At 35.6% G+C, this 12,326-nt stretch overlaps 1 protein-coding gene and 1 long non-coding RNA gene across 3 annotated transcripts; one reads left to right on the top strand and one right to left on the bottom strand.

Moving 5' to 3' along the window:
• Positions 1 to 222: 222 nt before the first annotated feature.
• On the bottom strand, positions 223 to 6,969 carry LOC140035420 (uncharacterized). 2 transcript variants are annotated; one of them, XR_011839632.1, is made up of 3 exons: positions 6,564 to 6,969; positions 1,802 to 5,160; positions 223 to 485 (listed from the first exon to the last, which is right to left on the bottom strand). It is a non-coding gene; the product is annotated as an uncharacterized lncRNA (long non-coding RNA). The 2 variants fall into 2 exon arrangements; XR_011839631.1 differs by having other exon boundaries at positions 223 to 490.
• LOC113727799 (F-box/kelch-repeat protein At3g06240-like) lies at positions 2,276 to 9,820 on the top strand. Its single transcript, XM_027252157.2, has 2 exons — positions 2,276 to 3,495; positions 8,804 to 9,820. Exons 1-2 carry the CDS (start codon positions 2,276 to 2,278, stop codon positions 9,414 to 9,416), a joined length of 1,833 nt encoding a protein of 610 aa, XP_027107958.2. The 3' UTR covers positions 9,417 to 9,820.
• The last annotated feature ends 2,506 nt before the right edge of the window (positions 9,821 to 12,326 follow it).

The raw sequence follows: 12,326 nt of genomic DNA on the forward strand, positions 1-12,326 counted from the left end.
CTCGAGCTTGAATCGAATCACTCGCGAGCGGCTCGATTCATTTGCACCCCTACTCACGAATAACAAATCCGAATCTTTAGTGATTGACACAAGTTTAATAGTGGAATTTCTACACGGATCCTTCTAATTCCCGTAAGTGCAAACTTTAAGAAGGTAGCTGGAGCCACAATCAAAGATGATTATTTGATTGATAAGTCGGAATGAACGCTCAAGAGAATTCCGAAGCATTGAAGGATGCTCGCAAGAGCTTTTTAGGGAGCTTCACGCCCATGCATAATAATTTGTTTTACACGCTCATTAATCTCTATGATCATGCTCGGCATTCTAATCGAATCTTGAACAGCTTGAACTATCGGTTGGACGACTCTTGAAGTTTCTTGGCACCAGCGCACGTCATTGGATTTGGATCCACTGGGGATGTTCATGGAATCGACTTGAGCATGTCAAGCATCTTGGACAGCTTGCACGACTTCATCATAACATCACTTTGCTTTGCATAAATTTTGCATGAAGCAATAAACAAAATGAGATGCAATTAACGAAAAATGGTGCCAAGCTCAATACACTTTATTGTTGTTATTATTATTATTTTCTTTTTGTATTAGTTTTTTGGACTAACATTCATGTAAACATACCTACTACCTAGCAGATTGCCATATTGACACGAAACAAAGGATTCCTTTCTAGAAAAGAAGAAGAAAAGCATTGGCATAAGAAACAAAATCCTGTGGTTTGGTATAGTTGCAGACTTTAAAACGGTTTTAGCCTGTGGTTTTGATCACGGATATAGTTGCAGACCGTAAAATGAATTAGTTGCGTACCATAAAACGATTTTATACCTGAAAGGGTTCGGCTCGACTCGAACACGATTAGTAAAAGAATGTGGAATCCCGTTGTTTAGAAGAAAATGCCATAAAATCTATCGAATCTATGATTGTCACAAGTGTCATCATTTTACTGGACTTTTAGATTGTATCGGCAATCCTGGTTTTAGGCATTATTTGATAACCCATTTAGCACCTAAATTTAAAGGATTTAGCAAAATATTGAATATCTGAATTAATTAAGTGGTAATGAATTTCCAAACAAAACTTGCTCCTAAAAATAATTGATAAGTTATTCACTTATCACTTATTGTGATATACACTCAAATGTATTAGATTTAGTACTTGGCAATTCAATCACTTAATGGATTCAAATTTCAGATTTCAGATTCATGGCTTGTTTGATAACCCAAATCAATATTTAAACTTAATGGACTTTGATTTTAACATGTGTTAGGCGCATTTGATAATCAAAAATTGAACATCTGAATTAATTAAGTGGCACTGAAATTTTTAGACAAAACTTGCTCCTAAAAATAAGTGATAAACTATCTACTTATTAGTTAATGTGATATACACTAAAATATATCAGATTTAGTATTTAACAATTCAATAAATTAATGAATTCATATTTTAGTGACACTGAACTTTTTATATAAAATTTGCTGCTAAAAATAAGTAATAAAGTATTTACTTATTATTTAATGTGATATACACTCAAAATGTATGATATTTAATATTTAATAACTCAATAATTTAATGAATTCGTATTTCAAATTTTAAATTATAATTTTCAGATTTCAATATTAATAAACACACCGTCATACTTCAATTTTTAAATTTCAATTTTATCGAACGCATCTTTACTTTAGCTTCATATTCACCTGCCATGTTGTATTTATCGTGTTTTATGCTTAGAAACACTGCACCAAGAAATAGAACAAGAAGAAATAAAGAAAAATTATGCTAGTACTCACAAAAAATGTACATGCCATTCCGCTCTTGACTCAACCCTCGTGCTATTTTGTATTTGTCTTGGTTTAGGCCTAGAAAAACTGCACCGAGGAATAGAACAACAAGAAATAAGGAAAAATTATGCTAGTACTCACAAAAAAAATGTACGTACCATTCCGTTCTTGACTCAACCCTCGTGCTAATTTGTATTTGTCTTGGTTTAGGCTTAGGAAAACTGCACCGAGAAATAGAACAAGAAGAAATAAAGAATAATTATGCTAGTACTCACAAAAGATGTACGTACCATTCTGTTCTTGACTCAACCCTCAACCCCAATTCCCAAATCCTCAAAATCCCACCTCAGAAATCCCAATAATTTGCATCACTCTTGCAAAGTTTGTCTTTTTTGACGTGGGTTTGTCTTTTTTGACGTGGGTTTGTCTTATTTATTTTTCTTGGCAGCAATTTTTTTTTTTCGTTTGAATAATTGATGAGACATGGAAAATCCAAAAGAATTGAGGTCTGATGCTGATTTCAGCTTCGAGTTTTTCCCATTTGAAATCATAATTGAGATTCTCTCAAGATTGCCAGTCAAAGTACTTGGCAGATTCACCACAGTCTCCAAATTATGGTACTCTCTCATCACAAGTTATATGTTCATTAATAAGCATCTCAAGGATTACTCCATCTCGCTGTCTAATAAGTCTTACAGCAGCGGCGACAGCAGCAGCAGCTTGGCTACCCCTTTTAGCTCTGTCTTGCTAATTCCTATTGTACTAAAGGAATTAGTGAGACATTCTTATTCTATGTTTTTTGATAGCACTTTTGATGGTAATGGAAGTTTTGAAATTCCGATGTTGTATCATTGGCTTGAGATTTTGTTCGTTGGGAATTCTTGCAATGGAATAATCTGTTTCACTGATCAGAAGGCATTTTTCGGTAGGAAAGTGTATTTGTACAATCCTGTAATTAGGAGAATGAAGCTTATATCCCATAATTGCTTTGCTGATATGATGTTTGATCGTAACAAAGTGTTTTGCAAACTGGGATTTGGGTTTTGTGAGTGTACTAATGACTATAAGGTTGTGCGGATCCATTATGTTAAGGACGAGGAGTCAAAACTGTTGGGGAATGTAGCACCTGAGGTGGAGGTTTATCGTTTGAATGCTGATAATTGGAGAAGGATTAAGGCAAATGTCGAGTGTATTGTCAATTATAGGTCGGTTTCTTGCAATGGATCTATTCATTGGTTGGCTCGAAAGAAGAATGGACGGATTTTTGATGCTATCATGTCCTTTGATATTGCTCATGAGTTGTTTTGTGAGACCGATTTGCCTGTTCAGTGCCACTCATTGAAGGATGGGACTTTATTGGTCTTCAAGGGGTTGCTTGCTATTTTCAAGGATGGCATTAGCATTAGAGAGTACGAAGGATATAAATGCTACGAGTTATGGGTGATGAGGGAGTATAAGGTTGCCAAATCCTGGACTAAACTATTTGTTTTGGAGACAAAACGATCTGTTGTGAAGGCATTTGGATTTACAAAGAGTGGACAACTTGTGATGCAGATGCACGGTGATAGGTTAGCATCTTGGGAGCCTGAAGGAAACTGTCTGAAACATCTAGATATTGATGGATTTCTACATCATGTGGATGCTTCTTTTGTGGAGAGTCTTGTTTTATATGAAGGTGGATGTGTTGCTTCAGCAGAAACAAAGTAAGATCTTAAGAACTTTTAGCTCATTTATCATTTGCTATCTCAGTTAAAGATCTGTAGCTTGTTGCTAGAGTGCTGGATGTTTTTACTGTTTTCAGGATAAAGTGTTTTAGCATGCGTTGATCAATTATCTCTGTGCTAGGATGCATTAATGGTGCTAGAATGCGTTGCAGCTATAGATGCATCAGTCATATAATAAATAAAGCTTCTGCAACGCAGCATAATCTCTTTCTGAGTTCTATACATCACTACCATGTTGGAATTATTTATGGAGTATCATTGCCTACACAATACGTTCCCCTAAACCATTAGACTAATTTGGTGTTCACCAATGTTATTTGTTCTGTTATCAATGCCATTAAAGGGGAAGAAGTGTTCAAATGCTGTCAGAGATAGGCTGCTGGTTAGTAGTATTTATCGTTATCCGGTCATGAAATACATGAGTAGTCTAGAAAAACATGGACCAATTGTATGACATATGCTGGAATTTATGGATTTCAGTATCTGAGCGAAAAACTACCTTGCAGTTCATGCAATCGCATGGATGTTATTCTTTACATAGCCTTCTTGCCTTTCCAGCAACTAGCCATATGCAGTTTGTAGGGTACTTTCTCATCTTGATAGCTGATTGAGGATCTCTTGGCAGTCACAGGTGAACAAGATTACTTTGTTAAGACCAGGATTTGGGTTTACTAACTGAAGAGATTGAAACTGGTAGATGAATGCATTGGATAGTGTCCTTCTATAGGATATTAAAGGAGAAGTAGGAATAAGAAAATTGAGAAGAGAGTACCTTACCCTTGCAAGAGATGAGAAAAATACGCACAATAGCAAATCGTACAGTTTGGCTCTGATAACAGAATTTAATTATGTATATTTTGGATTCAAGTGCCTAAGAAACTAGTCCCTATTATATCAATTGTTTCTGGGATTAATCTAGAATTTCCGTGCCTTCAACAAAGTTTTACTTCAAATACTGTTTGACTCATCAGTGTCATCTATTTCTTCCTCAAACTGGAAATAGGTTTTAAGTGAGTAAGTATCCTAACCGTCTCCCATTCTTCCTGGAAATTGGTTTCTATCTCCCAAGAACATTAAGAACCTGTTCAATTGCATTTGTTCTGTCTTTGATAGATAGGGTAAACTTGCAATCCAGAAGACAAATGCAGAAATTTAACTGGTATGCAGTTGAAAAGCTTCTAGGGAAGGAGCAGAAACAAAATTAATGGTATAGTCAACATTAATGGCATTGTTTATTGCTTATTGCTTATTTCAAGCATGATTAATATAATAGGTTGACTTACTAAGGAATTGGCTCTCAGTTAATGCTAATTTTGAATTGGTATTAGGCTTCATATGTACGAAGTTGAATTTAGGTGAAATAATGTTTATACATTAAAAGTAGGAGATTTGGTTTTATGGAAAAGTTTCTTTTGAGAATTTATCAAAGAGGAGATTAATGTAGCACAAAAAACCTATAGATAACTATGAGGAGAAACAATAGATATTTTGCAGATGAGGAGAATCAATAGATATATTGCAGCACCTGTAGAATAGTCTTGCTTAGTATCTAAGTCAAGAACATACTTGGTACTCATCAACCTTCTTGCTTTGCCATCTGAATATCAAATACTCTTATTTGGTCCTGCTTTGATGTTTCTGCCTCTGAATAAGATGTCTAGAATCAGTTCACCACATGAATTTAGTATGCAGCTGCTTTTGCTGTCCAAATAAGTTTTCAGAAATGAAATAGAATTTTTGTTTTTGAGAAGAAGAGCGATCAGCATTGGTGATTTAACTGTTGTGATTTTTGACTGGACTGTTTGTTGAGAGTTGAGTACTCCATAAATTACCAACATGCAGATGCTATACTCCATAAATTCTGGTCCTTCAATGGGGATATTTCTTGACTCTGTTTGTGTCTGACTTTGGTGAAAAACGTAGGATACATCAAATATTTAACTTGGCCCATTTGGTAACGTTCATGTTTTTTTGTTTTTGTTCTTTTCTAAGAACAGAACAAAATACTTATTCTGTTTTTATTTATTTATTTATTTTGCAAAAACTGAACATAAACACGTTTGGTTTACAAAATTGTTTAAAAAATGAAAAAAATCAAACATGTTTGGTTAGAGATGTTTCAGAGGAAATTTTGATGCCTGGCTGCCAAAGTCAACAGACTCAACACAATGCAGTGGAAGAACTTCTTGGAATCAGCACCAAATCTGAAAGCCTCAAAAGATATCTTATATCCAGAATATGATTTAACATGTTATTTTGCAATCAAATGATATCCTTTACCAAATCCTGCAATAATAGATGCATATGACGGACATGCTAATATAATCACCGAATTTGTTAAACATGCATAACATTAATTAATAACTAAATATTAAAAAATCAGAATATTTCCGCCAAAGTATTAAGGCTATTTTCTTTATCTTTCTGTCTCGTATTTTTCTGTTTACATACAATACTTAGAAGAGCTGGAGGGTGGGGGCAAATCACCAAGATCAATTGCTGGAAAAACACAAAGATAGAGCAACTAGAAACAATGTTAATTGTACTTAAACCAGAACAATAAGCTTGGGGTACATTTTCAGGTTTAACTTGGCTTCTTGCTTATGCTCGGATCCCACTCTCTTCAGCTATGATTTAAATGCATCGTGTTAATAAATAATCAAACAAAAATACCAACAATAGAAGATGGAAAATCTTACTTGAAATTCCCTGTTTCCTGTCGAAATAATTAACTCTACAACACCCACAGAATATTTTTGGGTTGTAAAAATCTATTGGTTTGCAATCAAGAAAAAAAAATTAAAAGGGCAAGTTTAGGTAGAGTTACAGGGATTAACATTTATGAGGAAAGAAGAAATCAGAAGGGATCATTCTAGGGTTTTAATTCTGGAGAAAAAAGAAAAGAAACCAGAAGCAGATGACAAAGAGATCCATGATCTAAAGTGGGGAGGGCCACGGGAAGGGTGCAGAGGAAGAGTAGGAGGAGAGGAGATCACCAATTTTAGAATTTAGGGAGGGAGAAAGGAGTGAGGGTTTGAGAAAGTTACCTTGAACAGCTGAACTGAAGTCTCAGAGCAGGAGATACAGAGCACGACAATGAAAAAATGCTATAAGGAGAAATAAAAGGGCTCGTGTCCTAAATGTTGCTTGTCGAACAACTAGAAACATCTTTTTTGGTGTATCTAAAACAGGGCCCCTCTTTTGAACCATTTCATATTTGGCAAAAACAGAAACAACCGTAACAAAAATTGTTTTTTGTTTTCGTCTGTTGAATTCTCAGAACAAAAACAAAAAAACACCAAACAAAAACATTACCAAACGGCCCCTTCTGAAAGTAAATCTTCGTCGTGTTGGAAAATTTTGATAAGACAATTGTCAGAAAGAAGTTATTTTTGTTGGTGCAAAAGTTAAAGTATATTCTGTTAGTAAATTCAGAAGCAATCAAAAGACAGCTGCATTTTTATGAGTTTTTAGAAAAATGCTATTGTATAACTTTCTTGAAGAGTAGAGCATGATATATAGGTTGTTGGAGAGGGTGGTGGGAAAAATTTTGCAAGAAAATTTTTGAGAAACTGCTTTCCAACTGAACAACTTCTGGGACTTTCATATGCTCACTGAATTGAATAGTAATCTGTTTGCTGCTGGTAACTGCTAACTGTTGTTATTGGGTGATCCAGAGTAGTGAGAATCATTAGCTGCTTAGTCTTATTTGCAGCATTTCTTACATTTGGCTGCTTTAGAATGTATTAATCACTATTCCAGGTCTAGGCTTTAAAGATCTTCTTTTCAAACAAGTTAGAATCTGGGGGTAGAAGCTCTGGGAGAGCATTTTGCAAACCCTCTAATATTCCGGTATCACCAACATTAGACATGAGAGGAAAGAAGGAAGCTTCGGGAGAGCTTCTAATTACTCGATTCTACCCGAGGCAGGGAAAGATGATTTGGGAAAGCATCTGACCTGACTTGGCAGTGAGACCGTCGGCTTCCCCTCCTCTCCTTTGCCTCTTCAGCTTCGGCTTGGAGTGCAGATAATAACCAGCTAACTTACTGTACCTAAGGGGGGGAAGGATGAACAATTTGGATCCATGTTACCAGCCTGGCAGGCTTCTAAAGCACTGCCAGTAGCCAAAATATACACATTAACGAACCCCATCTTGCAACAAATAAGAAAACTACCTTCAAAGTTGTCCTTCATTTTCTTTTTTAGCTATGAAATCCAGTGTTTCTATACCAGCCTGGTAGGCTTCTAAAGCACTGCCAGTAGCCAAAATATACACATTTAACGAACCCCATCTTGCAAAAAATAGGAAAACTACCTTCAAAGTTGTCCTCATTTTCTATTTTAGCTATGAAATCCAGTGTTTCTACGTTCTGAGAAGATTTTCTTTTCCTGGGCAACAAATTTTAAATCTCATTGCATTGTAATTTGGCTGGTTTTCTTGGTTGTCTGTTCTTTTTTTTTTTTTTTTTTTTTTTTTTTTTTTTTTTTTTTTTAAACTTAATGGTCCATGATCTCTGGAATGATTTGTTTTAGTTAGAAAATCAGAAGATTATGTTGACTGTTAATTAGCTGAGAGTTTCTTTAAAACTAACTTGATGACATCCATGGAAACAACTTTTCAATCCTTCAAAGGTTTCAAGTTCCATGACAATTATTGGAGATGACAAATTACTAGATTAGCTTGCACAGGTGTAAAATTTCCGCTTTTTCTATTGTTTTACATCCTTCAGAGAAATTATTGAGTGTTGTAACTTTCCATTTACTGCAAATACGAGCGATTGATATATTAAACACAGCTGATAACGGAATTTGATGATTGTCAGAGTAGAGTAGTAACTTGACAGATTGTTTAGTTTCCTGTCAGTATTTCATGAAAGATTTTAATTTGTTTGATGTTGTCATTTGTTTAGGTTGAACTTTATGACTGGCAAATTGGCTTTCCAATTTAGTGTTCCAGTGATGTGCAGTTTCATCACCATTAACTAGAGAAAGGGAAAAAAAAAACAGTTAATCAATTTTTTCCTCATTCTTTACCTATCTGGAGGTTCATTTATTTTTTTAATGCTTCAACAGATTTTGTCCTGTTTTGGTACATGGTATTGGTGAAAGTTGCACTTAAGAAGATAAAGGCTGTATGATTGTCTTATATTCTCTTCCACAAAGTTGCAAGTTGAACTATTATCTTATAGACAAATAGAACTTTAGCTGACAGATCTCTTACTGATTTTTTGTGTCATAGTTGATATTCTTGGTTCTTCGTACTAATGCTGATACTTTAATGGCCAGCACAATAGTAGCAGAAACTAGCCAAAGTATGAGGATCATGGGTTCTCGGGAATTGCTCTCAAGCATGGATACTCTTAAAGTTCCAATTCATGGTGACGAAGTAGCGGTGAGGGTAGCAGCTGATGTTGCTTCGCTGGAATGTGGTATCAGTGAACTTAAAAGTCTGTGCTGGAGACGCCCAGCCTTAGTGTGTATCATGGCTAAGCCACGGGATTCACCTTCTACTGTGCAACTTTGTGTAGAGAATTATTGCTTGCTTATTAAGCAAGATTATCTGGGTTATGTTCCTGAATCACTAAGAGATTTTTTGGCTAATCCAGAAATATGTTTTGTAAATGTTGGTCCTGACAGATTGTATCTCGGGCCATTCTTCCTGGAAAGAAATGGGATTGAGTTCAGTCATTTAGTTTACAAGGTTCTAAGGAAGCATTATTTTAGCAGGTGGGGGTTGAAGCCTCTTGCAGATGAAGTTGGAGTTGTTCTTGAAGAATATCCTGCTAGGTTTGGCCTAGACTGCAGGACTGAAGCTTTCTCTGCTGAGGATGCCAAGTGGGCCATTTATCATGTCTATGCATCTTTTAGGATCAGTAGTAAACTCTTTGGGTCACTTTAAACTTCCTTTTTCTTTTATTTTAGTAAACTATTTCTTCTTTTACAATTTTCGTAATTTTTCAAACAGTTGTAAAACTGTTAAACCTACCATTTTTCTTCCCTCCCTCTCTGTTTGTTTCGACCGCAATGTATCATGTATTTGTAACGGTTCACAACATGGCATCCGCTTGGACGACTTGAACCTCCCTTCTCCATAGTGGTAGTGCATGTTTACCTATTTGTTGCTAAATGGTCTGTACTTCAGGAATGCAGTAGCAGTAACTTTGGTGCGTAGCAAGTCAGTTTCATATTCTAACGTGTTATTGTGTAACACTTATCACAAAGGGCTGACTCTATGTAGCATTTAGCTATGCAGAACATTAAGATCTAGGAATTTGCAACAGGTTTGATCCATTTTCTAGTCCACACTCTGGCACTCCACGACTCAGTTCCCTGGATGTGGTCTATACTTGCTTATGTAAAACGTCCAGAGGGAAAGAGATTTGGTAGAGTAGCCATGACAAATGAATTTCCTTTTGCTATGCAACAAAGATCTTTTGAGTTTTCTAGGTAGCTAAGAGGTACAGGCCACGCAGAAGTTTGCAGAACCTCAGTTTCCAGGATGCATGACAAAGATGAAAGATGAAATCACCACCACCTTCTGTTAAGTGGAATGCTGTTTGAGCTTAACCTGAATACTTGGCCACAACTTTAGTTCTGGACTGTAAGTACAGTCTCCCATAAGCATGCTTTTTCGAGTTTTTATTATCTCTACAACGTGCAGAACAGCTATGTATCGAATTGACTTTCATCATCTCTGATTACATTAGTGAAAGGGCCAAAAAAACACAGAAAGAAATGTTCTGAGGATTCCACAATAGAGTTGTTTGTCATCTTACATTACCTTTCAAGGCACAACAGTTTTCCTGTTGTCAGTTTCTACATGATAGGATTCGCTGTTAATCCCAAGGTCTTTAAACTGTTGATCTCTAGTATCCCATGAAACTACCGTATCAGTTATCCATCTGAAGAAGAATAAGTTTGCCATCCTGTGTAAACCCCAATACCTTCTTTGTCCCAACAATAAACTGTTTAGTCCATGACTTGGTAACATTATACTCCTCCATCACCCATATCTCATAATAGCATTTCATCTCTTCTTGTTCTCTTCCATTAGGAGGGAGATTCCACGAACAGAACAGCGCAAGTAACTCCTCGAATACCAACAGAACCCCATCCAACAAAGGTGAACGTTCAGCAGGCAGAACTATTGCTGAGAACACCTCATTACTGACATGAAATGCCATGATTGCGTCCCGAACCTCATCATCCCTTCTGCTTGCCAGCCAATTTATTGCTCCATCGCACGTCACAGGCCGATGATGAGCATAATCAGCTATACAAGGAACACCTGCCTGGATTGTTCTCCATGAATCAGTGATTAGACTATAAACTTCAACTTCGTAAGCCACTTTGCCTAACATGGTTGCCTTGTTATAGGGGTAATGTAACCAATCCTCACAATCTTATGCTGATCAGTCCATTGACAATATCCTAATACAAGGCTGAAAAACACTTCTGCGTGGCCAAAAAACACATCTCTTGGGAATGCGAGAGAGAAGATAGTTTGGAAACGGTTGGTTGTTGCAGGATTATACAAGAAGAGTTTGGTTCCTAAAATTCTTCTCATCCCAAAGGCTAAACACATTAAACCATGGCATGAACTGCCTATAGAAACAAGTTCATGTGCCTCAATACATCGTAAAGGAAAATGCTATTTTCTATGTTCAAGAAACCTCTCGTCTCTAAGTACTAAGCAAAATTGTTTGGAAGGCTGCAGTGACAGAGCCAGGATTTTTTTGGGGGGGGGCCAAAATTTTTTCCTAATAAAATTATCTTAATATATTATGTTCAAAATAATTTTCTTCTATTTAAATATATGACATCTAAAAATATCAAATATTAAATTTAATTATAAAGGTATGTCTATTCATAAATATGCGGTATAATCATAACAAAAATTAACAAAAAAGATAACTTTTGATTAAATAGCTTATAACATCACAAACCATCCAATTTGCGCATTATGAGAAGATGCTCTCCAATATGTCACCTATGCAATATATATATATATTTATTTATATATATATAACCATGTAACATAAATGTAACTATTTTTAATTGAAAAAAGATAAAAGTTATGTTAACATAATTTGAAATTTCAATATCTTTTCTTAGAAGTAAATTGAGCTCTACGCTCTTTCATAGAACTAAATTCATCTATGATTGAATTATTGCTAAATTTTTCCGCAACTTCTTTTTCTATATACATAGTTAGACAATCATTCAAGAAATTATCTTGCATCTTGTTTCGGAGCTTTGTCTTGATTATTTTCATAATTGAAAATGCCCGCTCTGTAGTTGCAGTTGATATAAGAAGAGTAATAACAAGTCTAATAAATCTGTCAATAAGAGGATATATCACTGATTTTCTTGTCTTCACCAAGTCTTGACATAACTCATGAATACCAAATAATTCTTGCAATTCATGATGATTTGGAATGTCAAAGTCAAAATATTGAAGTTCTATTCTTAGACGTGCTAGTTCTTGCTTTTAACAATTATGAATTGGGTCTTTTTAGCCCATTAACATTGGATGGCTGATTACTACAAGTAAGACTTTTCTTTCTTTGGCCTGACAAGGATATTACTCGGAAATGAACTTCTATGCATGTGTATGATGATGAAACTTGGGCTGGTGATGAGTGAATGCCATCATTTGCAGACTAGCAAAAATCTTACAAGGTACTCTACTGGCAACCTCACAAGAATTTCGATCAGGATTTCAATCGGGATATGACTGCTGGTGTTGGTTTCTGGGCCATGTTGCCTTGGAATTTCCATGGTTCTGGTGCGTGTGTTTGCTAGGAGT

Source organism: Coffea arabica, chromosome 2c, assembly GCF_036785885.1.
Source record: "Coffea arabica cultivar ET-39 chromosome 2c, Coffea Arabica ET-39 HiFi, whole genome shotgun sequence".
NCBI classification, from domain to species: domain Eukaryota; kingdom Viridiplantae; phylum Streptophyta; class Magnoliopsida; order Gentianales; family Rubiaceae; genus Coffea; species Coffea arabica.